The following is a 26,470-nucleotide window of genomic DNA, read 5'->3' as shown; positions in this document are numbered from 1 at the left end:
CCCCGAAGCGGGATGGCTGGATCCTATGGTTCCATTTTTAATTTTTTAAAGGAACCTCCGTACTGTTTTCCCTCGTAGCTGCACCAATTTAAACCCCCACCGACAGTGCACAAGGGCTCATTTTAGTTCACGTCCTCACCAACACTTGTCTTTTTGATAAAAACCATTCGGGGGCGCCTGGGTGGCGCAGTCGGTTAAGCGTCCGACTTCAGCCAGGTCACGATCTCGCACTCCGTGAGTTCGAGCCCCGCGTCGGGCTCTGGGCTGATGGCTCAGAGCCTGGAGCCTGTTTCCGATTCTGTGTCTCCCTCTCTCTCTGCCCCTCCCCCATTCATGCTCTGTCTCTCTCTGTCCCAAAAATAAATAAATGTTGAAAAAAAAAATTAAAAAAAAAAAACCATTCGGACAGGTGTGAGGTGGTGTCTTGTGGATTTGATCTGCATTTTTCTGACAATTAGTGATGTTTGGCACCTTTTCATGTACTTGTTGGCCATTTTAGGTTTTCCTCAGAAAGAAAAATGATTCCTCTGCCCATTAAAAAAATTTTTTTTTTTTTTATTTGAGAGAGAGCACATGCTAGCAGGGAAAAGGAGCAGAGAGGGAGGGAGAGAATCCTAAGTGAATTCTGCTAAGGGGCTTGATCCCACCATCCCTGGGATCATGACCTGACCTGAGCCTAATTGAGCCACACCCAGGTGCCCCTTTGCCCATTTTTAAACTGAATTTTTTTTTTTTTTTTTTTTTTTGCTATTGAATTGTAGGCGTTCTTTATGTAGTCTGGATATTAACCCTTTATCAGACACCTGGTTTGCAGATCATTTCTCTCATTCTGTCTGTTGCCTCTTTATTTTGTTGATCGAGTGTTGTTTCTATTTTGCATGAATTTTGGGGATGGTAGTACCATAATCTTTTCAGAAGTCCAGCCTTCTACAGTAGCAGATCTGCAGTTGTCCTGACCCTCACCAGGAAGGGGACTTCAAGCACAAAATGTATTTTTACACAGTTGTGCCCTAACCTTCCATAGAACCAGCTTCATAATTGCGTGGAGCTCCTGGGTAAATCATCTTGCCCGTTTGAGGGCGCTCCTTGTATCTCTAGTGGCTTTAACTGAGCCCTCTCTCAGGGAGAAATCCTCATTAGCTATGCGAGGGGATAGGAAGTCCTTTTACTGCTTTGCAAAGGGCTGGTCCTGGGACACTTACTCCTGCGAAGTCCCCGCCCAGCATCTCTTTAGCCACCTGTCGTTGGTTCCAATATATTTTGCGTGGGTTGAAGTACTCTACTTTTTATTTCTGCTGCCATTAACTGAGTGCCTCTTTTGTGCCGGCGCCACTTAAAGTGCTTTCAATATATTATCAGGCGCTTTAATTATAAAAATCTGGCGTAGATTGTTATGCCCAGAATTCGTGATCCCCAAAGACCACTAGGGAGCCGAATCCGATGCAAAAGCAAAAGAGCCTTTATTCAAGCTAGCTCGAGCTCAATCCCCTACCTGCACCAACGCAGTGGTGAGATACCAGGGAGAGAGAGCGAGTTTCAAAAGCACAAAGGTTTTATAGGGGTCTAGGGGCAGTTGGTGAGGTAATGGCTGTGGCCTCAGCCAATTGGCTGGGGAAGGGTCCGAGTCCTCTTAGGCAGGTGAGCTACTCAAGGGGAGGAGGCGTGGTCAAGGTGAAGGACACAGAACAAGATGGAGTTGGCCGGCGTAGGCCCGCCCTTTCATAGATAACTGTAACTACCCCCACCCCACTTTACAGATAAGCAAACTGAGGCTCAGACAGGTCGAGATCACCCCATTAACAAACGAACCAAGACCCTCTTGCTCCAGGACTTGTTCTCTTAACCCCTAATGGATTATTCTTGCTTTTCTTCCCCAAAGATGATAAAGCAATCTGTTAGGAGCCTGCATTCATTCATGCGAATCACTGGAAATAAAATTAGCGAAGGCGCCTACGCTAACGCTCTCTAGAACTTACCCCCTCACATTTCATCCTAACAACCACCACAACTAAGAACGAACCAAAGTTCCAAGGGCTGACTCGCCTAGCGGGGCACACCACGACCCGTGGATAAAGGGATCAAGCGCCCCGGGCACCCGACGAAAACTCCCAAGAATCCGCTCCTATGCCAGGTGGCTTTTTCCGGCTCTGCGCTCCCGGAAGTCCCGCCCCAAGCGAAACAGTTTCCGGAAAGAATCGACGCCTAGAAAGCCGGAAAGAGATAGGGGGCGGGGCCGTTCGGAGCGCTCTAGTATGCCCCCACTCTATGGCCGTCCCCAATTGACAAGCCGCGAGGGGCAAGGCTCTTCGCTATTGGACGCGTGGCCTCGCGTAGGTGGGCAGTTCGACGCGCGGCGCTCTGATTGGCTGGGCCCGCCAAGCGGGGCGGAGGGGCGGGGCGTGGGGGGCACCAGGAGCCCAGTGACCCGCAGCCTTAGGAGCGCGGGCGGAGGCCGGCGCATGTGGGCTTTTCGCTCGGTGCTGCTGCTGCGGTCCGCGGCCGGGCGCGCCATGTCGCAGGGACCCGCCCGCCGCCAGCGGCCGCCCAAGGACCCGCTGCGGCACCTGCGCACGCGGGAGAAGCGTGGCGCGGCGTGGGAGCCCGGGGGCCCGAACACCGTGTACCTGCAGGTGGTGGCGGCCGGCGGCCGGGACGTGGGCGCGGCGCTCTACGTCTTCTCCGAGTACAACCGGTCAGTGCGCCGCCCCGGAGTCTGGCCGGGCCTAGGCGGCGTCTCCTCGTCGCGTCGCGCCCCGCCCGCCCTCGGGGCTGCGGTGTCTCCGCGTCACCCGTGGGGAGTTCCGCTGCTGCAGCCGAGCTTGGCCCCTTGGGGGGTGCGGGGGGTCCCAGATGCCCTACACCCCCACGGCCGTGGGGTTCCCGGGGGCCCCTGAGAGCTGCACACTTGGGCAGGAGCGTCCTCTTTCCAACCCTTGGGCCCCGAGCCCCCTCGTGGCACACTTTGGCCGCACGACCTCTCGTGTGCCCCGACACCGGGACCTCATGGTTGGCGTGTGGGGTGGTATCAGGTCTGGTGAGGTGATGGGGGAGAGGACCCATCTCGCTCCAGCACCAGCCTGCTACACAGGCCTCCAGTACCCTGCTCGCCGCTCCTCTAAGGAGGGTTCGTTCCCAAGCAGCATCTTCACGCCAGAAATGCAGCCCAGGAGCGCAACGTGTGTTTTTCTCGAAGCGAACAGTAAAGCATGTAAAAACGGTGGCAGAGCTTTTACAGAGTGGCATCTCCTGAATGTCTTGCGTAACGTGTGTCCTGTAGGTATCTCTTCAACTGTGGAGAAGGCGTCCAGCGACTCATGCAGGAGCACAAGTGAGTCCACCGTTTTCTCTTGGGGCGGAGGTGATTGTGGGCCCTGAACGCTGAGGTGACAGACAGGAGTGCTTCTGAAGCAGCACAGAGGGTCTCTGTGTTGCTCAAGTGTTCTGTCTTTCTTAGGTTGAAGGTGGCTCGTTTGGATAACATATTCCTGACCCGAATGCACTGGTGTAATGTTGGGGGGCTGTGTGGTAAGTATATTCTTTCTGAAGTTAGAGGCTGGAGGGAAGTCTGGGATTTTTAGCCTGCCCTGTTCGTTTTTTGTTTGTTCATTTTTGCCCATCTTCTGAGCGCACGGGAGCTGGAGTCTTTTTTCTTTTTTTTTTTTTTAATGCTTATTTTTGAGAGAGAGAGAGACAGAACATGAGCAGGGGAAGGGCAGACACACACACACACACACACACACACACACACACACACACACACACACACACACACAGAATCGGAAGCAGGCTCCAGGCTCCAAGCTGTCAGCACAGAGCCCGATGCAGGGCTGGAACTCAGAAACCCTGAGATCATGACCTGAGCTGAAGTCGGGCCACCCAAGGGCCCCCACGCGCTGGAATTCTTTTTATGCTCGCCCCGTCAGCTGCAGCATGAAAAGCTGGGACTCAGAAGGACAGATTTTAACACGCATGCCGCTTCCCAAGCGTTACCATCCACTTCGTTTATCGAGTTGCTGGACTGGAGAAACATGCCAGTAAACCGGAGGGTGTGGTGGTGATGGTTACAGTCACCTTACACCCCCCGGCAGGCGTCACTGCTGCACGTGGCCCTTGATGACTGAAGCCTGAACGAGGACAAGGAGATAAATAGCTGGTTAAGCGAGGAGTGCGCCCCCTGGTGGCAGCTTCCGGGCACGGTGAGGAGACGGCTGACCTTCCTCCCTTCTTTCCTTTCTTCCTTCCAGGAATGATTCTCACCTTAAAGGAAACCGGGCTCCCAAAGTGTGTGCTTTCGGGACCTCCACAGCTGGTGAGTCTCTCCTGACTAGCTGTCAAGGCCAACCCCTCCTTTTTTAACGTGAGTTGCGAGCCGTTTCCGTTTCTGCAAATTCCCCTGTTGCCCTCCGGAGTTAACTGACGGTGGAGTGAACCCTCCGCCTTTCAAGCTAAAGAGGCTGTGTCACCTTGCACAAGTCGCTGTATCTCCTAGAGCCTCCGTTTCTGCCTCTGTCAGATGGCTGTGATGTTCCGTAAAGTTGCGAAGGGTTCCGCGAGGTACGCACGTAAAGCGCTAAGCCAGCTCCATACGTGTTCGGTAGCAAGTGCGCGCGCACATTTCAGACCTGTTCGTACCTTGCGACGCAGCCCCTTCACACTGCCGAGAAGTGGTGTGCCCATCGTGATTTCCCGGTTCTTAACAGGAAAGGCAGGCAGCTGCCAGGTGCTGTTAATTCTGTCTCCAAAATAGTGCCTCGAATCCATCCATTTGTCTGTCCTCGAGGCCTTCGTGCCGTCTGTCTCCTACCAGTGTTTTCCATGACAGCTTCATACCCGCCACGCGGTGGGGACGCACCCGTAGGCAAGTCACAGCCCGCACAGTGCCGCCCCCGCAGTAGGGCCTGGGAGCGCTGTGGGTCCCGGCTCTGGCCCACCCTTGGCTTCCGTATCCGGGTCCCCACGCTGGAGCTCTGCGGGCCCCTCTTAGCTCTGCCCTGAAGCCCCTTCCCGTCCCAGGGCATTCCTTCTGAGCCCCCAGAGCCCCGTCGCAAGGACATTTGCTCAGGAGCCTGCCTGACTCTCGGACGGGCCATACCCCGGCCCCCGCGTCCCACGGGCTTCTTGCAGACCCTCAGCACGGCTGCCACTCCCCGGGGGTTTGTGCTCTGCCTCGGTTCAGTTTTGTCGCCGGATTTTCTGTCTCACGAGGCTGGGGAGCGCGTCCCCCGCTCACCGCTGAACCCTTGGCTTCTAGCGTAGAGCGGCCACCGTGTGACTCTTTCTGCAAAGGTGGCTCAGAATACTTACTGGGCTTTTACGTTGACTTCTCTGCAAACTGCCCGTCGCCGCCGGAACTGCTGCTTTCCTTCTTTCTCTTTTGTAGGAAAAATACCTGGAAGCTATCAAAACATTTTCTGGTCCGCTGAAGGGAATAGACCTGGGTACGTTCCTGCCTCTGACTCGTGATCGGCCATTTCTGACTTCTGTCTGCCCCAGTCTCTCAAAGGAGAAACCATAAAAATTGGACCCCGTGAAACCTTAAAACCCCGTGCTTCATCAACAGGAGATGAATTTTTTAAATCTTGCCTGTTGCGCTTTTCTGCGCGCCCCCTCCTGCCCCCAGGTAGAGGCTAGAGATGCTACTCGGTCGAGCTGGGCTCTGCTGGGAGGCAGGTGGCCTCCTCCTGGGGCGAGGCGGAGCCCACGATGCCAGCAGGGCCCCCGCCCCCGAGGGGGTCTTCGTCCCTGGGTTGTTAACACTCCTCTTCAAACATCATTTGGTTGTTTTTTTTTTTTTTTTTTTTGAAGCTTATTTATTTTTGAGAGAGAGAGGGAATGCAAGCAGGGCAGGGGAGGGGCAGAGAGAGAGGGAGACACAGAATCCGAAGCAGGCTCCGGGCTCCGAGCTGTCAGCACAGAGCCCAACTTGGGGCTCTAACTTAACAAACCACGAGATCAGGACCTGAGCCGAAGTCGGATGCCCAGCCCAGCTTCCCCGGGCGCCCCTGATGCTCATCTTCAGTGGAAACACTAACGTCTTATGTCACATCGGATGGTGGTTCTTACAGCTGAGATGATGCATTCCTTTTGGTGTCACGAGGCCGTGTGTTAACATATGCCTTTTAAATTTGAGAATTGTTGGGGCGCCTGGGTGGCTCAGTCGGTTAAGCATCCGACTTCGGCTCAGGTCATGATCTCACGGTCTGTGAGGTTGAGCCCCGCGTCGGGCTCTGTGCTGACAGCTCAGAGCCTGGAGCCTGTTTCCGATTCTGTGTCTCCCTCTCTCTCTGACCCTCCCCCGTTCATGCTCTGTCTCTCTCTGTCTCAAAAATAAATAAACGTTAAAAAAAAATTAAAAAAAATTAATTTGAGAAATTTTTTTTTTTTAAGCAGGTAGTGAGAATACATTTTTTTCATTGAGTGTAGTATTGGCCGATGAAAATACATTGGTGCTTCTTTCTTAAAATTTGTAATTTACTCAGAAATTCTGGTTGTAGTGTAGCTTCCCAGCAGAATCCCAAGGGAAACCATTTGCTTGTGGTTGGTGATCTGGAAGGCCCTTCCTCCCCCAGTGCCTCTGTTCAGTGCAGTCACTGCCCCGTGGTCTTTTTCATACAGCCGTGCGGCCCCACTCGGCACCCGAATACAAGGATGAGACCATGACAGTTTTCCAGATCCCCATATACAGTGAGTACAAAAGCCCCGTTTCCTGGGAGGAGGGAGGCATGTAGGTCCCGGTTAAGGAAAGGGGCGTGCGAAAATAGAAAATGCTCGAGTACTGGCTTTGTGTGCCTGGTTTTGTGTTCTCGATACGATCAGGAAATTTAGTGGAAGAATTGAGATGGTTCCTGCCCTTCAGGAGTTTACAACCTCACCAGACTCCTAACGATCGTGATTGTACTTTGGGACATCGTAATCTGCCCTGTCAGTTTTGCACGTTTATCGCTTGGGGTTTATTTGCCACGGATGTAAGCACTCCTTTCGTGATGGGATGCTGGAGGGGTTTGCGCTAGGAAGGCGTTGTTTATAAACACTAACACTAATAGAAGTGTTGTGAATAGTTCAGAAGGTCCCGTGAACCTTCGCGGGTCCCAGGGTCGGACGACGAGGTTTTGACTTAGAGACCGTCCGCCTGTCAGGCCCCGCCACGTGTGTCTCATCTGTGGCCAGTCACACCCCAGGCCAGGTTTTGCTGATGGCGAGGAGGACGCAGGGCACTAGGGACGTTCCCTTGACAGCGAGGCCTGCCAGGTGCTCAAGGGACACAGAGGACAGACAGCCCCCCGCAGGGGGCCAGGAAGCCCGGCCCTGGCCTGGACATGCAGCTTGCACGGCCCCTGTGTGTGCGGGAGGGAGGTGGGTGTATGTCTTGAGCAGAGGCAGACATGCTTGGGGCCCAGTGAGACGGCTGGTCGCATCAGAGCCCGCCTGGTCTGGCTCACTCCTGGTCAGATGTCCTCTCTTTCCTGACCCCTCCCGACCCCCCCGGGCCTGATGTGTGTCCCTCTCTATTCCTCCCTTCCTGGCACGTGACCGTTTGCTTTGACGTGAGCTTGTGTGGCCCAAGCTGGCCGGCTGTCCCAGACCCTAGGGCCGATAAGGAACGTGCAGGGGGGGAGCGGGAGGGCTTCTGCGAGACAGCGGCCCAGCCGGCCTCTTAGCATGGCGGAATTGTTTTACTGGCCTGGAGACTTAACTGGCTGCAAAGTCACGGCCCTCCCACGGCGCTGTCACGGTCGGCCTAGGTCTGTTCACGGAGGGTGGCGCCGGTGCGTGAACCAGCCTGCTGCCTGCCTGCGTTTCAGTACGCAGACACTGTTGAGTCCCTGCCGTGGTCAGGGCTCTCGGCTGAGCAGACATGGGAAGGGGATCAAAAGGTCCTGCAGCCCAGAGACCCGGGTGGGTGTGGCGCCTGGTCAGAGACCCGGGTGGGGAGGCACCCAGTCACTGTCATAGGAGGCAGGCTGTTTATTGGGCACTCCGGTACCGACTCGTGTGCACAGCGGGCTCCTGGCCGTGAGCTCACCTCCGTGGCGTGGGGTCTGATTGTTTTCCATGACAACCAGGCGAGCAGAAGCGTGGAGAACGCCACCCGTCTCAGAGTCCAGAAAGACTCAGTCCAGGGCAGTCTTCGGATTCTGGATCCACCGAAAACGAGCAGCATCTTGCAGACGGTAATGCTATTTAAACCCGACAGCATGCGGTCTCGAGAACGCTGGCTTCTTTATCTGCTGCCCCGTCCTGCTGCAGGTTGGAATTGTTTTCGTAAGAAGCCTGTGTGTCAAACGGGCGCTTCTCTGTCAGTGTGGGACTTGGCCCGTGGGCAGAGGGTGAAGGTGGCCGTATGGAGCTCTAGGGCCAGTCCCCGAGCCTGGCTGGGCCCCACACTGTGCTCCGTGCACCCGGCGGAGAGCAGGCTCCGGCAGATGGGTTCGTACGCAGCCTCTCGCAGCCTTCGTTAACGCGAGGTGATCCTTCACGAGTGCGCGAAGCCCACGGGTCCTATCAGTGAGTGGCTCTGCTCCTTTTCCTCCAGAACGACAGGCTGCTGAGAAAGTGGGTCAGAATCCCAGGAGTAGAGGTGTTGGAGGCGTGGGACCACGGCGGGTGAGGCCGATCGTTCCTCTCTCTGCCCTGGTCGGGCCCGCTGCCCCAGGAGGGCCGGCCTGTGCGCCACCCTGGTGTGGATGGCACAGGTGCAGCTTCCCTGCAGGCCTTTTACTTTCGAGTTCGTTCGCGTATTCTTACCCTTGTTTATAAAGCACATTACGGCTTTTTCTTCTCCACGTCTGGGTACACTGTCATTTTTTGAAACGTTTCACCAGACATTTCTAGTTTTTCTGGTGGGCAGTTTGCATTTTCTGTTTGCTCCGATCTCGGCGCCAGTGGGACGACATCCAGGTCTGCCGCAGAAAGGATACCAGGGTTTTCTTTGACCCTTGTCTCGTACGGTTGTGTCCGTTCCATTTTGCACGAAGCCAGACTTCGGATGACCATCCACCTGGGAAGCCCGAGAAGGTTCACACTGGCCTTGTTCTGACCACATTCGGTTTTCCTCAGGTGTCGGCCAGAGAAAGCGTGGCAGGGACCCGTCCTTGGTCGTAGCCTTTGTCTGTAAGGTAAGCGCCTCCCCGGTGGGCTTTCAAAAGTGAGCGTGCGTGGTGACCTTCCATCAGTGCTTGTCCTGTGATTCTGAGGTGGCAGCTCCCGAGTCCCCTGTGCCCAGAAGGAGCACAGACCCCCTGTGTCTCCATCTGCCACCTATAATTTTATGTACTTTCAAACGCCCTTCCAGCAACGGAGCCCTTCTGCCTACACGCTGGTTTGTGTTTGGGAACAGTCAGGCGTCTTGCACTTCAGAAATGTGGCTTTGTGTTCCTGCAAAGGAATCGGGCCTCCGTTCAGACTCCTTCAGCTCTCTTTTAGTTCAGATGGTTTTACCGTAGCTGTTAAACCACTCGAGCTAGACGCGTTTTAATGCCGGCGAGCACTCACTGAGGCCTGTGTCTGCAAATCTGAAGTTGGTCCGATTCTGTGAAAATTTTATGACAATAGAGTATTTTAAAAACTTGACTAATGGCCTATTTTTAGTAGGGCTTTGCATTAAAGTTTTATTAAGTGTAGCGAACACTTTAATCTGTGGTAAAGCTACATGTGTTGACTTTTTGTGGGCTTTCATTGGTTTTTGAGAAGTAATGTTGATTTTAAAATAGGTTTGTAATTTTCATCCAAATTATAACACCAATCAGGGAAAACACTTCTGGAAGGTCAGTAGTAATAGTTATCAGTTGCAGGATCATTGATTGTATCACTTCTGTCAACCTTATTGAAATAAATTTTTTTTAATGTTTATTTATTTTTGAGAGACAGAGTGCAAGCAGGGAAGGGGCAGAGGGAGAGGCAGACACAGAATCTGAAGCAGGCTCCAGGCTCCGAGCTGTCAGCACAGAGCCCGATGGTGGGGCTTGAACTCACTGAATGAGAGATCGTGACCTGAGCTGAAGTCAGCTGCTTAACGGACTGAGCCACCCAGGCGCCCTGGTCAATTTATTTAAGTAATAGTAGGTTTTATAAGTTAGGTACTATTGTCGATAGGCTTATTACTTGGGTATCTCTGAGTTTTTAGGCAGTAAAATAACTTTTTTTAATGTTTATTTTTGAGAGAGAGCACAAGCAGAGGAGGGGCAGAGAGAGTGGGAGACACAGAATCCGAAGCAGGCTCCAGGCTCTGAGCTGTCAGCACAGAGCCCGATGTGGGGCTCGAACTCCCAAACCGTGAGTTCATGACCTGAGCCGAAGTTGGATGCTGAGCCACCTATGTGCCCCCAATTTTTAAAGTAGGTTTATACGGTAATCTGTAAATTGTATGAGGTCCTTCCCTCCTTTCTCAGTAGAGGCCATGGAGCGTGATGAAGTGTGCCCTGTGTGGTGGGGCCGCCCCCCCACATGTAAACCTGGCCACTGCTGGGCCGCCGTTCCCGAGGCTGTGGGCTATGGCCCCCCCGGCCCTTGTGTCCCCTCCTTTGTTGTTTGCTGCCCGGTCTGGGCCCTGCTCTCACCGATCAGCCTGTGGGCCCTTATCCCTCCTGGAGCCAATTTGCTGCTTCCCGGCTGAGGCTTTGGACGGCAGCACAGCTGAGCTGGTGCAGGCTGTGCGAGGTCGAAGGCAAGAGGCCCTACGTGTGAGGGCCTGGGACTCGGGCTGTCCTCCGCTAGGAGAGCATGGGCTTCAGACCGCCGTGTGCCAGCGCGGGGCCTCACGGGATTGTGTTCTGCTTCTCCACTGCCTGCCACACACTCCGTGCCCTCAGGTGGGCACGTGTCTCTTGTGGGCTGAAGTCAGCTTGGAGTAGAGGGAGGGGTTTTGCCTGCCTTAGTCTGCAAGTCCCTGTTAAATGTCAGAGACGTAGTTTCCATCCTGAAGCCCATCAGGGTCTGTGGAGGGAAGGTCACGTTTTCACAGATGATGATGTCTGAAGCCGTCATCTGAGCTCATCATCTTTGTGTTACATGCACTAAAGCTGTAATCCCTCATCTAGGGTAATGTTTGCCGAGCTAGAAAATTCTAGAATCCCAGTAAGACTCAAGGATCCAAATTGTAGGCTTTGCCCTCAGAGTTACTTCCCTTTTAAAGATCTAAGGAAGAAAATGAAAACCAAGTAGAACTTCGTAGTCAAAGATTTATTAAGTTTTTATGCCGTTTCTGACTTTTTATTATTACATATGAAACACGTAGATCCGTAGAATGAACGTACATGTTTTTTAAGTACAGGAGGGTGACTATCAGGTTTGGGGGCGGGATTTGTTGTTTGTCCTTCCGGCATGGTAAGAGCATGTCGGGCATTTTTCATTACAACTTTTCTCCAGGATGAAAGCGGCTCCCTGTTACGGGTTTGTGAAAACCACAGGGGTAAGATCACTCCCACGTTAGTGCCTGTTACTGCCCTCACGGTTCTGGGTCCTGTAGGGATTTGTGCGATCATTTCTGTTAGACAAGGTTCTGGTCACGTTCTGTTAGCTATTAAATGGTAAGTACGGGATGATCAGACAGAAAGGTGTTTGTTTCTTCTCAAGGATGCTTGAAGGATACTTTTGATTTGGAAATGGATTGCATTTTATTAATCTGTAACAAGTTAACGTCAGGAAGTAATGTGCTGGGTTTTAAGTCGTTCAGCTTTTAGTCCTAAAGTATTTGAGAATCAGTGACTTCTTCAGGATGTAGCATGGCATATGGTGTATTTCATTTCAAAGCAATAACCGGACCTGAGTGCTTCATCAAGCGGTAAGAAAGAAACCGAAATTAAAGAGCAAAGCCAGGGGCGCCTGGGCAGCTCAGTGAAGCGTCTGACTTCGGCTCAGGTCATGATCTCGCGGTTCGTGGGTTCGGGCCCCACGTCGGGCTCTGTGCCGACAGCGTGGAGCCTGCTTTGGATCTTCTGTCTCCCTCTGTCTCCGCCCCTCTGCGTCTCACGCTCGCTCTCTCAAAAATAAATTAACATTAAAACACACACACACTAAAAACATAAAACCAGAAAGGTGGTTAAAACCCAAGAAAAGTGGTTAAAGCCGAGCTTCCTCCTCCCTCACTGAGATGACGTCTGCGTTCTGTCTGTGGCAGCTGCACGTGAAGAAAGGAAACTTCCTGGTGCTCAAAGCCAAGGAGCTGGGCCTCCCCGTGTGAGTGCGGCTGGGCGGCCGGGGGTGGGCGGGGGGGCCCGCGTCCCCGCAGCGCCTGGCTCACCCGTGGCTGGCCTCCTCTTTTCAGCGGGACGGCTGCCATCGCCCCCATCATCGCTGCTGTCAAGGACGGAAGGAGCGTCACTTACGAGGGCAGGGAGGTGAGGCGCCCGTTTCCGAGATGCGTCCGCAGTCCCCGTGGGGGCCCGAACGTGGGACAGCCGTGCTCTGGCCCGGGCCCTGCAGACAGAGCTCACTTTGAGGGAAGCGTGTCCATGCTGGCCACGTTTGGGTGTAAATGCGGAGCGTCTAGTTAGAGTTGGGGGTCCTCCTCTTCACGAGATGGGTGCTCTCCCTTGTCGGACGTACGACAGACCCCCTGAGGGTGGGCTTGGGGCACGCGGCCCAAAGGACCGCCACCGTGCTCTTAACCAGGGTGTTTTCTCTGGCGTCTGAGAATGTCAGAACCAACGGCCACAAACCCAAGGGAACCTTGACTGTCCTGCCCGGCTTCATGGCCACTCTGGGTTTGAAGTGCCCTCTCCAAGTCTGCGTACGTGTAGAGGAGCATCGCGAGCGGGAAGGGGGCGGGCGGTGATCCTCCCGCTGGTCCGTGCGTGTTCCGTAGGGATTCTGTGCGGTCGGCAGTTCCCTGCATGTCTGCTGAGCTGGGGCTCTGCCCTCGGAGTCATCACCCCGCTGTTTTGCAGATTTTGCCTGAAGAGATCTGTACTCCTCCAGATCCCGGCCTTGCTTTTGTTGTGGTGGAGTGTCCGGACGAAGGATTCATTCGGCCCGTCTGCGAGAACGCCACCTTAAAGAGGTGATGAGGGCCGTCGGGGTGGAGGAGGGCGTCTGCCTGGCCCGTGCTTGCTCCTGGCACGGAGCCGCGTCTGGGAAGCCCATGCTCCCAGCTCCAAGTGCCGGGGTCAGGCCCCTGCTGGCAGGATGGACCAAGGGACTGCTAGTCAGCGGGCTTTATGGAGTACACGAGCGTGTGAGTGAAATTAGGGAAGACTGAGACCCGGAGAGCCCTTGCAGACTAGAAGATCAGCGGTTGGTTAGGGTGCTAAGTCTAGGACACGTTCTAGAATTGTTTTCAGCCCTTTTTTTCTTTTTCTAAAGTTTATTTATGTTTGAGAGACGTAGTGAGCGTGCGCGTGAGTAGGGAGGGGCAGAGAGGGAGAGAGAATCCCAAGCAGGCTCTGTGCTGTCAGCACGGAGCCCTCTGCCGGGCTCGATGCCATGAGCCTGAGCCGAAATCAAGAGTCAGATGCTTAACTGAGCCACCCAGGCGCCCCTGGACTATTTTTAGCTCATAAATTGTTTACTTGCCTGCACTGAATCTGTTGAGGCAGGTCTGATGTGTGTGAGAGTCTTGGTCAGGGGTCTGTGTTAAGGGATGGAACCTTAGTCTGGGAACACCTTTGTTCTGATATTCCGGTGGCCTGGGCTCCGTTGTCTCCTGTCGTGCAAAGATGCGGGACCCGTTTTCAGGTCGGCTGTCATCCCGGGTAGCTTTGCCCCACACGCCCGTGCTTTCCTCTTTCTCCCGTCCTTCGTGGTTTCTTCTGCGTGTATTTCTCCTGCTCCTAATTCTGATTTACGTGTTTCACTCAGTCGTTTTATGCTGCTTATCACAACAGACCTTCTGGGGCAGCTCTAACTCCTTCAGGTTAGTGTGAGAAGCTCTTCCTCAGACCTGCTTTTTCTCCTTGGGCGACTCTGGGTACCCGGCCGGCACAGGCTTTGCGTTTCAGTCATGCCGTGGCGGCAAAGCTGCTTGGAGTCCCTGTGAGCTGAGTGGCGCGTGCGCTGAGGCAGTGCTGTGAGGTTTAAGCACACGACCCCGTGCGCTCTGTGTGTATGTGTGTGTGTTGTCCGTATGTCTGTCTGTGAGCATGCGTGTGCGCGGAAGGGAAGGACAGGTTAAAAATACCGTGTGAATTTTTTTTACGGGAACCGGAAGGAAATGCATCAGCATGTTAGAAAGTGACCCTCTCTCTCTGGACGGTGGAATCACAGACCATTGTAACGGCCCATGCCTGTGCCCTGGGTCTACTGGAAGGCGGGCAGTAAGGCAGACCTGGAGGTGCCGAGATTTATGGGGGGAGCTGCTGTGAAAGATGGGGGGTGGGAGCAAGAACAGGCCTGGAGAACCTCTGTCCTGCTCCATAGGTCCGACCCCTGTGGCCGGAGGGGACGGGGATGGTCTCCGGCGCCCGCGGGAAGGCCCGGCGGGCAGCCCCTGAGCCAACCAGAGGAGCCAGCTGGCGCCCTCCCTGTGCTCACCCACCGGGAGAGCAAGCCGAGCGCCGCCCCCCCCCCCCCCCCCCACGGCTGCACAGGCACCGCGTGCGAACGTTGTGAGCCTGTATCACTGTCCGAAGCAAAACGCCGCTCTCCCCTCCCCCCAGGTACCAGGGAAATGCCGAGGCCCCCGTGGCGCTGGTGGTTCACATGGCCCCGGAGCGTGTGCTTGCGGACTCCAGGTACCAGCAGTGGATGGAGAGGTAGGACCCTGTGCCTTCTGTCTGTCCTCCCCTCCTTCCCCCGGCAGACACCTGTGCCCCGCGTGGGGAACAGCTGGCACTAGGTGGCGCCGTGCGCACACATCCAGCAGCTAGTGGGGTCCCCGCACACTCCGTGTCCCAGTGAGCACCGCCCGCTCTTGATGACCCCGTGGCCGAGTCCTAAAGAAGAGACTGGCCAGTGTAGCACAGCAGCCTCAGGTCACTGGACACCCAGCATGTGACAGGCAGTGTGCTGGTGCCTCGCTATTTCATCCCGTCCTGCGAGGTGGCCATCTGCCCAGCTCGGGACCGGGAGAAGAGGGCGCTCCACGCCGGCCCAGCTCAGCACCAGGCGGGGCCGAACCAGGTGGTGTCGGAGCTAAGCTCTGAGCGCAGGGTGATGTGGTGGGGTTCCAGCCCCCCAGCCCCCTGTTCATCCAGGCGCCCCCTCCGCTCCTTCCTGGATAGCCGGTTCGTTGTCACCCTCTGTTCCTGGAGGAGGGCCTGAGCCCTAACACACGTGGTCTGTTTTCCTTTTATGGTGCCTTTTCTTCTACCCTGAACTCTGTTTTGTTTCCCAGTCCCTATGTAGGCGCCCGACGTCTTAGCTTTCTGGTTTCTTCTGGACTCTTTCCAGTCCGCAGAGAGCACTGGACTCCGAGCAGAGCAGTGCGACTTCCTCTCTCTGAGCCCCTCCACCTACCTACGTGCACTGGTGTCGCTGCTGTCCCCGCAGCGGGGTCCCCCCTGCAGGGCACCGTGAACACGCCGTCTCTGCCTTAGGTTCGGGCCCGCCGCCCAGCACCTGGTCCTGAACGAGAGCTGCTCGTCCGTCCACAATCTCCGCAGCCACAAGATCCAGACGCAGCTCAGCCTCATCCACCCCGACATCTTCCCCCCGCTCGCCACCCCCTGCCGCCAGGTAGTGCCCCACACGGTCCCCCAGCCCAGCCCGGCCCCTCGGCTCAGTTTCTCTCCACACAGTGGGGTTTGTCTCTTCCAGGAGGAAGTCCCGGCTTCCCGTGTGCCCACCGTCCGGGGCGAGTGCCTCCTCAAGTATCAGCTGCGTCCTCGGAGGGAGTGGCAGAGGTCAGGACGACTCTGAGCTGACGGAAGGGTCTAGAGCGGGAGCGGCAGGCTCTCCTCGTGAAGGGCCAGGTAGTGAATACTGCAGCCTGTGCAGGCCACGTGGCCTGGTCTCGGGCACTGAACTCTGTCCCTGCTGCAGATGAGCCCCGGACGAGCAGTAAATGAACGGGGGCGGCTGCGTCCCAGAGCAAAGTCACCAGGACACGCGGCTCTGGTTTGGGTCGAGGCGGGAGGGTGAGGCCAGCGACGAAGCTTTTGCAAAGTCTTCCCCATGACGACAGGGACACGTACGTGTCCCTTGTTTTACATCAGAGAAGTAACGTGTGTTTGATGGAGAAAATTAGTCACCCGTCATCTCGTCCCCGAGATGAGAGAAATTGATGGTTAACATTCTGTTTTTAAATTGGAACAAGCAGGGAATGTATCTTTTGAAAAGTGTGTATGTGGATCTGTGACCTGACACGTCTTTCTTTTCCTGAGTCATTGCGTGGTCTTTGGTAACCGGATTTCTAATGGCATTGCAGATGGGGAGTTTGTTCATTTTAGACGTTTCTAGTTTTGTGTTGTTCCACTGAGGCATCGAGTGTTTTATAGGCAAGCGTCTCAGGGGAACTCTGTTCCGTCAGGGGGGTTCGCGGGTGTGGGGTTACTGGGTCGGAGGGCACTCGGTGAGCGTTAAGTTGCTGGCAGGAAAGCCTCTACCAGTCCAGCCAGTACCGTGGGAAGTGCCTCCCGCCCACACATCTCTCACGTCCAAGTGAATCCCGAGCGAGTTGAAGCTTCCCGTCCACTGTGTTGTGACTGCACGCTGTGTGCTCTTGTGACGAGTGCTCGGGCTTTTTACAGACCGTGCGGTCTTCAGATTTCGGAGCCTGCTGTCAGCCTCTGCACACAAGGCTCATAAAGCTGAGCCCAGCCGGTACCCAGATGCGCCTCATGCCCACGCACGGTGCAAGTCCCGGGCCTCCCGGGTCGGATTCTGGGGAGCCGGGCCCGGCCTCCCTGCGCGAGCGCCCGGTCGGGGTGGGGAGCCGCTGACGGAGGCTTGCCTGTCAGCGTGGCGGGACCAGCCACGTCGCATTGCCGGGGCCTCGCGAGAAACGCATCAGTCAAGGCCTGCGTTTCCACAGGGTTCTTGGGCTCTGAGGACTTGTTACCACGCGAGCCATTGCTCGTGGGCTGTGCGTATCCACCAGGGCCATCTGCTCCTCTCCCCTCCCTTCCTCTGGCTCCCAAGGGACGTCAGGCAACGTCTGGAGATGTTTTTTGTGGTTACAGCCCGGGAGGGCCTGGGGGCTGCCAGTGGCTTCGAGTGGGTGGAGGTCAGGGTGGCGTGCAGTACCCTGCCCTGAATGTCAGTCGTGTCGGGTTCGTGAGACTTTGAGCTGAGATGTCGTGAGGGGCTGAAGCTATTCAGAACTTGCTCTGAGACCCCCCCCACCCCCACCCCCACCCCCCGACTAGGCTGAGAAGGAAGCGTCCACACGGCAGGAGGACAGGACCGCCCGGGGTCTCAGGCACTTGGCCTTCACTCTTGATGTGAAGGACTTTCTGCGGGTCGCGTCCATAAGTCAATTCCAGACATCCACTTGGGTGTCTGCTTGAGGCCGCGCCCGGGCCGGTCGCCTGAGACGCTTTTCTCCCTGCAGGGATGCGGTTATTAACTGCAATCCTGAGGAGTTCATCGCCGAGGCCCTGGAGCTCCCCAACTTCCAGGAAAGTGTGCAGGAATATCGGAAGGCTGTGCGGGACGGCCCGACCCCCGCAGGTGAGCGGAAGACCCCAGAACAGCCTTCCTCTGCTGGCCGCTGGTGTTTTCGGAGCGCTAAGCAGGAGGTCGGCAGGCACCCTCTGACCTGGGCTAGTGACGTCACACGTGTTCTCTGAGAACACCGGTGCCCGTGCCTGCCGCCTGCCCTCCCGCCAAGACCAGGTGCATCAGAGTGTTTGGTGATGGCACCCGGCCATTCTTTACAAGGCACGTGGCTGTGTGCGGCGGGCCTGGGAGCTCCCGCCGGCCTCCGGAAAGAGCTCTGAACCCTGGCCGAGCCGACTCGGGATCCGGTCCTGGCTTTGCTGAGGATCCACAAGAGATTTGGCCACGAAGCCGCCTTGCTGGGTGACACTCGCCATTGTGCCGTCAGCAAGAGCAGTGGGGGGGAGCTTGGTGACCTTTGCTGCAGGAGCTGGTTTTTCTAGGGTGCTTTCCAGCTAATGATAGAAGCGGAGAACGCTGGTCCAGAAAGCGGGTGGGCGTTCATGGGGCCAGATGGCCTTCCACCCAACTGCAGTTTCTGAGGTTTTTGTTTTTGTTTATCTTGGAGAAAGAGCACAAGTGTGCTCTTGGGAGGGGCAGAGAGAAAGGGAGACAGAGGACCCGAAGCGGGCTCTGCGCTGACAGCAGAGGGCCTGACGTGGGGCTCGAGCCCATGCACCACAACATCACGACCTGAGCCGGAGTCGGATGCTTGACCCACCGAGCCACACAGGCACCCCGCCCCCGGCTACAGTTTCTGCATGGAAGTTCACCTGGGCGGGTATAGGGGCTCCTGTCCCCAGAAGTAGCCTTCCCGTCTGTCTGCTTTGGGTTTGTGATTGCATTTCTGGTTTGCGTGTGAAAGATCCACCCGGATCAGGCTCCTGGCCGTGCACGTGGAGCTGGTCAGACTGGCTGACAAGGGGCCTCGGCTTCCGAACCATCAAGTCTCTCTAGACTCTGGTTCTGGCTCCGCCTCCTCTGGAGAGAGCCTGCGTGCGGTGCGTCCCCTCTGAGCCTGCTTGTGTCCCCTGTAAAGCTCTTGGTGGGAAGAGCTGGATGCCAGGCAGAACCCGCCCCCTGAGGTGAACGATTCACAGCGTAAAGGCCCCTTCCTTTCGTAAAGGACCAGGAGCACTTCATTCCAAGGAAGGGCCGTGGGATTTATTTGCCCTTCTTCCCAGACAGCTTTGACGCCCAAACAGCCAGTGGAGGGGGGCCTCGCCTCCTGAGGCCCTGCCAGGTGGGATCCGTAGCCCCTCCTGGGAAGCGAGACTTAACGCCCCTCGTGGCTGAGTGCCGGCTCACTTTGGACCCACAGAAATGGGCTCTTTCTCGTGTGTGTGTTTCCATAGAGAATGGAAGCCAGTATCCAGAAATCATCTTCCTCGGGACGGGGTCTGCCATCCCGATGAAGATTCGGAACGTCAGCGCCACGCTTGTCAACATAAGGTACTGCGTTCCTGGAGCCCCCTCCCCCCCCCCCCCCCTCCGTGCGCCGGGCACCGCCCCGAATTCCCAAACAGAACCCCTGCCCCGCCGCCCGGGACAGATGGAGCGTCCTCTCGGCCAGAGTGCCGGGGAGAGGAGTCGTGGGCGCTGATGCGTCTTGTGATTAACCCCAGTAGCTGGCGCTTCCGCGACTCACCGGGCTTCGTCCCTTGCGCTGTCTGTTGATGAAAATAGCCGGCCCCGCCGTCTGCCGTGCGCTTTGCTGAGAAACCATCTCGCCGAGTTTTCACGTTAACCCTATGAAGCAATGCCCACCCGTTGCCTTGATCGGTAAACCAACGCTCAGAGAGGCTACTAGTTCCCACCGCCGGTCGCGGCAGCTCCGGAGTGTGAGGCGGTGTCTTCATCGCTGCGCCGTGCTGTCCCCGAGCTGGTGACTGCTGGTGCGTGGAGCGGCCGCGGGGCTGGTGCGCCCGGCTCGTGCTCGGCCCCCGGACTCGGTTCTCTTGGGTCGGGCCGGCGTCCTCGCCCGCAGAGAGGTTAACCCGGGCGCCGGGCCGTGTTCGCCGTGCGTCTGCAGATGCGTCCGTGGAGGAAGTCAGACTGTGAGGGCCCGGGCCCGCTTTGAGACCGTGCGTGCTCGTCTCGGACGCCAGCCGCGTCCAGTGCGCACGGCACGTACGAGGCGCGCCCTGACATCAAGCGTGCGCGCATCTGGGACAGACTCCATAGGACCCCGGAAGAGCAGTCAGGCGGCCAGGCCTCCCTCTGGGGGCTGAGAGGCTCCGTGGAAGGGGCTTCTCCCGAACCCCCCCCCGAGTGGCATTGAGCCTGACGCGACTCGTCCGGAGGCGCTTCCGCAACGTGGTCCCTGCCCAGAAGGTCACGTGTCTGTGTGTCTGGGGCTTCTCCCCGGAGCCCGGCCACAGCGCCCCCTGCCGGACGGCCCCTCCCGGAGGAGGACGAAGGCCTGCGGGAGACTGGCCTCTCCCCGCGGGGCAGAGGCTGAGACGGGCCATCGGGATGGAAGCACCCGGGGCCCGACTCCGCGAGCGGCTCCCCGGCAGTAGCGGGGCCTCTGCCGGTCACCCCCCTGCGCCGGCGGTCATTGCCTGTCCTGCCCCTGCCGGGCAGGGGGCGGCCCGGGCTGAGGAGGCCAGGACTGCTCGACCGGAAGCACAGCGGGCGGCTGCCCCGCGTGCGCACCCGTGCCCGGCGCTGGTGTGGCCGCGGGGGCCGTTGCCGGGTTCAGCTCCGATAACCCGAGGGGCCTCCTTGCGAGTAGATGCTTTTGTCCTCCCGTTTCACAAGCCGGGCGCCAGCATCCGCGTGGCCCTGGGTACTGTGTGTGTTCAGGGGTTTCCGTGGCCGGTGGCCGCCTCTGTGCGATGAGCTCTGGCGTCCGGAGCTGCCGTGGCGTTGGGCTCGGCCTCTCAGCGCACCAGAGGTGTGGGAAGGCGTGGGAGGGACGCAGCCGCTCGCCCCGCCTCTTCCGGACGTGGGAGCCCTGCGGGCCCCAGGGGCCTTTCCCGGCCACGTGACCGTCACCCTCGTCCACAGCCCCGACAGGTCCCTCCTCCTGGACTGTGGCGAAGGCACGTTCGGGCAGCTGTGCCGTCACTACGGAGACGAGGTGGACAGGGTCCTGGGCACCCTCGCCGCTGTGTTCGTGTCCCACCTGCACGCGGATCACCACACGGTGAGCGGCGGGGGGACCCCGGCGGAGGGCAGGCGCCGCTCTGGCCCGCGCAACCCCCCTTCCTTTCCTGCTGTGCCCAGATGAGCCCAGGGCCTTGGCTCTTGTCTCGCTGGTGCGGTCGCTCCGCTCGGTGCACTGCCTTGGACAAGGTCCCGCTGTCAGCCTTCACCCGGCTTGCCTGCCCTGAGGGGCCCTCCCAGGGCCAGTGGGGACCCCAGACCCCTGCCCTGTCCCTGGTCACGCTGCCCACGGATTGTGGCTGATAGGGAGGAGGGAGCGGCTGCAAGAGCAGGACGCCAGAAGCCAGGCGTGGCGGAGGGGACTCCGGACGTGGCTGACGCGTGTCCCCTTCTCCCCCCTGCAGGGCTTGCTAAATATTCTGCTGCAGAGGGAGCGAGCCCTGGTAAGTGCCGCGCGCACTTTTATTGTCCTTTGAGTTTGGTTGGCTCACCCCTCGGCCACATCTCCTGTCACCCTGAGCTCCCTCCCGTCCCTGACTTGGCGCTCCCTCGGTGTCCTTGCCTCAGGCATCTCTGGGAAGGCCGTGTCACCCTCTGCCCGTGGTCGCCCCGACCCAGCTCAGGGCTTGGCTCCAGCAGTACCACCACCAGTGCCAGCGGATCCTGCACCACGTCAGGTGAGCGTCGGCACCTGCCGCCTTCGGCCGCGGCCCTCGCGAGACGCCGGGACCCCGCAGCCTTCCCCGGGACTGGGCCCCCGGCGGCGGGCGACGGGGTAGGGATGCTTTGACTCCAGGACAGGAACCGTCGACGGTTCCCGCGCGCGCGTGTTGATGTCCCGCGTTGCATCTCAGCCCAGCCCTCTTTTCGGTTCTGCTCTAGTTCCTAGCTTTCCGCCCGCACTTCTCCATGAAAGCGGCCCAGGGCCCGGCGCCCTAGCAGGGGCGACCCGGGGGAGGGAGTCCCTGTGCCTGGGGTCGGTCCCCTCACTGTAGCCTCCGGGGGCCCTCATCTGAGGCCTCGGGGCTTGGTTTGGCTCTTTTTAAATGACAACTCTCTTCTCTTAGTTACTGATTTAAATACTTTAGTTACAATAACGCTTTTGGGGCTTTCTAGCCAGACACTTGTACTTTGAATCACATTAACATAACATAAGGTAACACCCAGGGGCACCTGGGTGGCCCAGTCGGTTGAGTGACCGGCTCTTGATTTCTGCTCAGGTCATGATCTCCCTGTTCGTGAGACTAAGCCATGAGTCGGGGTCTGTGCTGACAGTGGTAGCCCGCTTGGGATTGTCTCGCTCTCTCTGCCCCTCCCCCACTTGCCCTCCCTTTCTCTCTCAAAATAATTTTTTTTTAATGTTTTTATTTATTTTTGAGACAGAGACGGAGCATGAGCAGGGGAGGGGCAGAGAGAGAGGGAGACACAGAATCTGAAGCAGGCTCAGCCCAACACATGGCTTGAACCCACAAACTGCGAGATCATGACCTGAGCCGAAGTCTGACGCTCAACCGACTGAGCCACCCAGGCGCCCCCTCTCTCAAAATAATTTTAAAAACCCATGACATTTGTTTTTTCACGCTTGCGTTAAACTCTTCTGTCTTCTCCCAGCCTGATTCCTGCCAAATGCCTTCAGAAAGGGGCAGAGGTGCCCAGCCCCGAGGTTGAAAGGCTGATTGGTTCGCTGCTGGAAGCGTGTGATCTGGGAGAGGTAAGGGGGCGCCCGCAGGCGGGAGGGTGACGGGGGCACAGCCAGAGGCCGCTCAGCCGCTCCTTCAGTTTCAGACCTGCCTGGTCCGGCACTGCAAGCATGCTTTCGGCTGCGCGCTGGTCCACGCGTCCGGCTGGAAGCTGGTCTATTCGGGTGACACCATGCCCTGCGAGGCTCTGGTCCAGATGGGTGAGTGGAGGCGAGTGTGGGCGGGGGAACGGATGGCGGTGTGGACCCGGGACCCGGCGTTTCTCAGGCAGAGGGCTCTGCTCCAGTGTCTGCTGCTTCCTCTCTAGGGAAGGACGCCACCCTCCTGATACACGAGGCCACGCTGGAGGACGGCTTGGAGGAGGAGGCCGTGGAAAAGACGCACAGGTAGGGGAGACTGATGAGCCGCTCCCTTCTCCCCGGGGGCACTCGGAGCCACCTCGCGTCAGCCCCAAAGGGAACGACTGTGCTCTCCAGGGACCGTGACACGGGGCCAGCTGGCTTCCCACTAGGCCGTGGGGGCTTCTGCCCTCATTTCTGCAGCGCCGTCTGGTCAGGGCGCTAGCCGGGGTGGGGATCGAGTATTGCGCGTATGGTGGCAGAAACAGAAGCCACAGCAGGGAGCTGCCCGGGGAAGTGCAGGCCCGCCTGGGTCGCGGGCTGTTGCTGTGACAAGAGCGTGTACCCCAAGCGAGAAGCCCCCTGACCGTTCGCTGCCCTCAGGACGGGCGCCCTGACGCCGGCCCAGGCCTGGGCTCCGTTTGGGGGCGTGTGCGAAGAATCCAGCCGTCAGGAAGAGTTTGTAGGCAGTAGGGGCACTGACGGAGGAGCCCCCCCTCCCCCACCCGGCCTTCCCAGGGCCTGTGTGCGAGGGGGTCTCCCTCCGCTGGGCGCCGGCCTCACGTGTGCCCTCTGTCGGCAGCACCACGTCTCAGGCAATCGGCGTGGGTGTGCGGATGAACGCGGGCTTCACCATGCTCACCCACTTCAGCCAGCGCTACGCCAAGGTCCCCCTCTTCAGCCCCGGCTTCAACGAGAAAGTGGGGATCGCCTTTGACCACATGAAGGTCTGTGCGTGTGGGTCTTGCACTGGGGGGGGGCTCTGGGTAGGAGGGGGGTCTGTCCACCCTTCCGCCGTGGCCCGCCCCGGCAGGATGGCAAGGCCGACCTTCTCTGGGGCCTTCGGGCCGGACCGGGGTCTCTGGCCGCTGGAGTCGCTGAGGAGTCAGGCCCGGCCGTCCCCACAGCCGCGTCATCTGCGCCTCGGCACTTGCTGGGGAGTCGGTGTTCTCTCTCGTCAACTGGCCAGGAGGCCAGCCTGGGGCCTGCGGTCCCTCTGAGTGAGGACGGACAGCCTCGCCTTTCCTGACCCCCGTGCGGTTTTGCTCCTTTGGCCACGAGAGGGTTGTCCGTGCCCCTTTCCCTAGAGGGCTTCCTCCTCCCGCTGGTAGGAAGGCGGGTGGGGGGCGAGCTGGCACCTGCTGCGGCAGAGGGCTCCCTCGGCGCAGCTGACCCTGACGCACGTCCTTGTTCTCCGCTCCCCTCCCAGGTCTGCTTCGGGGACTCCGCCACGGTCTCCAAGCTGATCGCCCCGCTCCAGGCCCTGTTTGCCGGCGACATCGAGGAGATGGAGGGGCGCAGGGAGAAGCGGGGGGTGCGGCTGGCGCGGGCGGCCCTCCTCTCCGGGGAGGCGGGCGGCCCTGAGGACGGGGCGCCCCAGCAGAAACGGGCCCTCCCGGAGCAACCGCAGAGCCCTCAGAGCAAGAAGGTCAGGGCCCAGTGAAGACCCAGAGCGACCCCGGACTCGGGAGGCTGGCATCCTCCGCGCGGTGGCCCCGGGTCTGCTCCCCTGGGCAGCCCTCGGCGGGGCCCAGCCCGGCCTTGGGACGTGAGGCTGCCGGATGGAAAAACGGACAGGTGGAATTCGGTACAAGCCAATTTTTAAGGAAGTCACGAAAAACGGCGTGCCCATGCCTGCCGCAGCCAATGCGTTCTCTCTGCACACCCGAGGCGAGCCGTGTCCCAGGAACGCCGCGTCGTGGTCGTGAGTGTCTGAGTGCCCGAGACTCCAGAAATACCACTTCCAAAGACAGAACCCAGTAAAGATGCCGCGTGGAACCTAAGTGCTTTGCTTCGTCCTCTTAACACCGCTGAGCAGGAGTCTCCCCGCCCTGCACCCAGGGTGACCTGGAAGCTCCGATGACGGCGAGGACCTCCGGAGCCTGTCCCTAGGGAGTGGCCACCCCTCTGTGCCCTGGATTTTGACAGAAGTCAAGCCATGCCGGCTCAGGAAGACGCGGGTCCTCCCACTGTTCGGGGGAGACCCCCTCACCACCCTGGAGTCATGAGAACTCTGACGCCGAGTTGGCTCTCCCGCCCTCCTTGTGGGATTTAACAACGCTGAGGTTAGTGCTTGGAAACCGAGGGAATTTTCAAAGAGGAGTCTGGTATTTATTTGTGTCTTCTCCCTCCCAGGAGAACACACAGATTTGAAAGTGAAACCAAGGATGTAGCCTTGCCCAGCCCTGGTCTCAGGTTTCCTCCCGAGGAGGAATGTTCCCGGCAAGTTGATCGTCAAAACAAGAAGATAGGCCACGCTCAGGGATAATAAATCTATTTTAATAACATTACTTTTGACAACTATTTGTACATGTATTTAAAGGTAACTTTCAACCCCTGGGCTCCGTTACAAATTGGGTACTGAACCGTCCTCGCCAGAAGTGAGCAAAGCTGTTTGTTAGCATCAAAAGTGGCAAAATCCCACCAGCGGGGAGGGTTACTTTACACCGTGTGGGGGGGGAATAAGCATTTGAATTTCTCATTGTACACCTATACATGGGTTTAGTTTGGCTCAAATTCAACAAATATAGATTTCATATATACAAACATTATATCATGTATAGGTAGATCGCATCGATTTTAAACGGATAAAATCGGAACTTTTGAGTTGCATGCAAGACCCGATGCCGTCTCACTCCCTTAATCCCCAAGTGTGACTGGGCTTCCCGTGTCCTCCGGGCCCGCCCCACTGCTGAGCGCAGCCCGCGGGGCCGTGCCTCCTGCCCTGCGTCGCCGAGGGCCACCTTCCCTTCCTGCGTGCTGCTCGGGTTCGCGCGATTATTGCTGTTCCCTGCGGCCTCCGGGAAAGAGAGGTGACCTGCCTTTGGGGGGGGGGGTGGGGGGGTGGTATGGGGGTAGTTACTGTCGGCGGAGGTTTCTGCGGGGCCGGGGCGCCATCCTCCGCCGTCCAGGCGCCCTCAAGATCAGATTAGAAATTCAGAAGTATAAAACGAGAAGGTAGTGATGGGAGCTTTCGGTCACACGGTAGGGAAAAGCAAAACCCTTAGGAAGGGAAGCAGATTTTGTGTTAAGCCATTGACTTTAAAGCCCACGCATCAGGGCGGCCGCAGGTTGTACACCGGCTGCCTCCCCCACCCCCCCGACTTGCGCTGCGGGCGCACGTCGCTGCCACGACTTCTGGATCCCAGAGCCAGTCTGCTGTGGGGGGGGGGGGGTCCCCTGTAGTCACCGAGGTGACGGGAGGGCGCCCCCCGAGCTGTCAGAGCCTGGGAGGGCAACCGCGGGTGGCACCAGGCACCCCAACCCTCCCCGCACCCCCAGCCTGCAGCTGCAAACGACCTTTCTGACGCGCAAGCCCTGGGGGGGGGGGGGGGGGGCTGAAAGTGGATCAAAATAGGCACAAAGTCAAAAGGCAAAGATCAAACAAAAGGCCAAAGTCACCACCCCGGGGAACAAACGAACTCTGCACCTACTCCTCCGGCCACGCAGGCCGGAGGGGACAGTTTGGCGCACGACTCCAGCCTCGCTGGCAGTGACCGCACAGCCGCTCGCTCCGCGAGCCCAGGGGGCGCTCCAGGGTGGGTGGTGGGCGGGGCCTGCGCGGGTCAGAGGGCGGTGCTCTCAGACTCCTCCTCCGAGTCCCTCTTCTCCGTCACCGAGTGTCGCCGCGCGTGCTCCAGGGGGCTCAGGCGGAGCGGCGGCCCGAGCTCTACGTGGATGGAGGGGATGTCAAAGTGGACGAGATCTGCAAGGTGGCAGAGAGAGGGACGGCTGAGGGGCTGGCGGGGGCCTCCCGCCCACCGCAGGGTCGGGGTGGGCCTGGGTTGC

General features: G+C 58.2%; 2 protein-coding genes across 8 annotated transcripts in view; one reads left to right on the top strand and one right to left on the bottom strand.

Moving 5' to 3' along the window:
* Window positions 1–2,401: 2,401 nt before the first annotated feature.
* Window positions 2,402–24,972, top strand: ELAC2 (elaC ribonuclease Z 2). 2 transcript variants are annotated; one of them, XM_086686067.1, is made up of 24 exons: window positions 2,402–2,692; window positions 3,278–3,328; window positions 3,455–3,525; window positions 4,245–4,309; window positions 5,381–5,438; window positions 6,616–6,684; window positions 8,064–8,171; window positions 9,058–9,116; window positions 12,116–12,174; window positions 12,263–12,335; window positions 12,885–12,997; window positions 14,592–14,687; window positions 15,471–15,609; window positions 15,691–15,776; window positions 17,426–17,544; window positions 18,888–18,984; window positions 20,545–20,683; window positions 21,048–21,086; window positions 21,211–21,320; window positions 22,255–22,354; window positions 22,423–22,543; window positions 22,651–22,729; window positions 23,265–23,409; window positions 23,892–24,972. In XM_086686067.1, the coding sequence occupies exons 1-24, from the start codon at window positions 2,460–2,462 to the stop codon at window positions 24,123–24,125; spliced, it is 2,463 nt and encodes an 820-aa protein (XP_086542193.1). In that variant the 5' UTR covers window positions 2,402–2,459; the 3' UTR covers window positions 24,126–24,972. The 2 variants fall into 2 exon arrangements, with proteins under 2 accessions (XP_086542193.1, XP_086542194.1); XM_086686068.1 differs by lacking the exon at window positions 8,064–8,171.
* The window catches only part of ARHGAP44 (Rho GTPase activating protein 44), a 182,496-nt gene continuing 180,966 nt past the window's right edge, over window positions 24,941–26,470 (bottom strand). For 4 of the 6 annotated variants that reach the window (XM_086686061.1, XM_086686062.1, XM_086686064.1 and 1 more), the window contains one exon: window positions 24,941–26,387. In XM_086686061.1, coding sequence (XP_086542187.1) covers window positions 26,248–26,387 — 140 coding nt within the window. In that variant the 3' untranslated portion in view covers window positions 24,941–26,247. The remainder of the gene's footprint in view (window positions 26,388–26,470) is intronic. The other 2 variants (XM_086686063.1, XR_015243853.1) reach the window with 2 other exon arrangements.

The sequence above is a fragment of the Puma concolor genome, chromosome E1, assembly GCF_028749965.1.
Source record: "Puma concolor isolate L17-30 chromosome E1, mPumCon1.1.hap2, whole genome shotgun sequence".
In the NCBI taxonomy this organism is placed as follows: domain Eukaryota; kingdom Metazoa; phylum Chordata; class Mammalia; order Carnivora; family Felidae; genus Puma; species Puma concolor.
Note: the sequence above shows the minus strand (reverse complement) of the source record. Positions and strands in the feature narration are given on the sequence as shown.

Coding starts and splice junctions, on each gene's coding strand:
- ELAC2 (XM_086686067.1), top strand. CDS start 2,460: ATGTGGGCTTTTCGCTCGGTGCTGCTGCTGCGGTCCGCGGCCGGGCGC. Junction 12,998..14,591: donor GAGAACGCCACCTTAAAGAG/GTGATGAGGGCC, acceptor CCCTCCCCCCAG/GTACCAGGGAAATGCCGAGG. Junction 15,610..15,690: donor TCGCCACCCCCTGCCGCCAG/GTAGTGCCCCAC, acceptor TGTCTCTTCCAG/GAGGAAGTCCCGGCTTCCCG.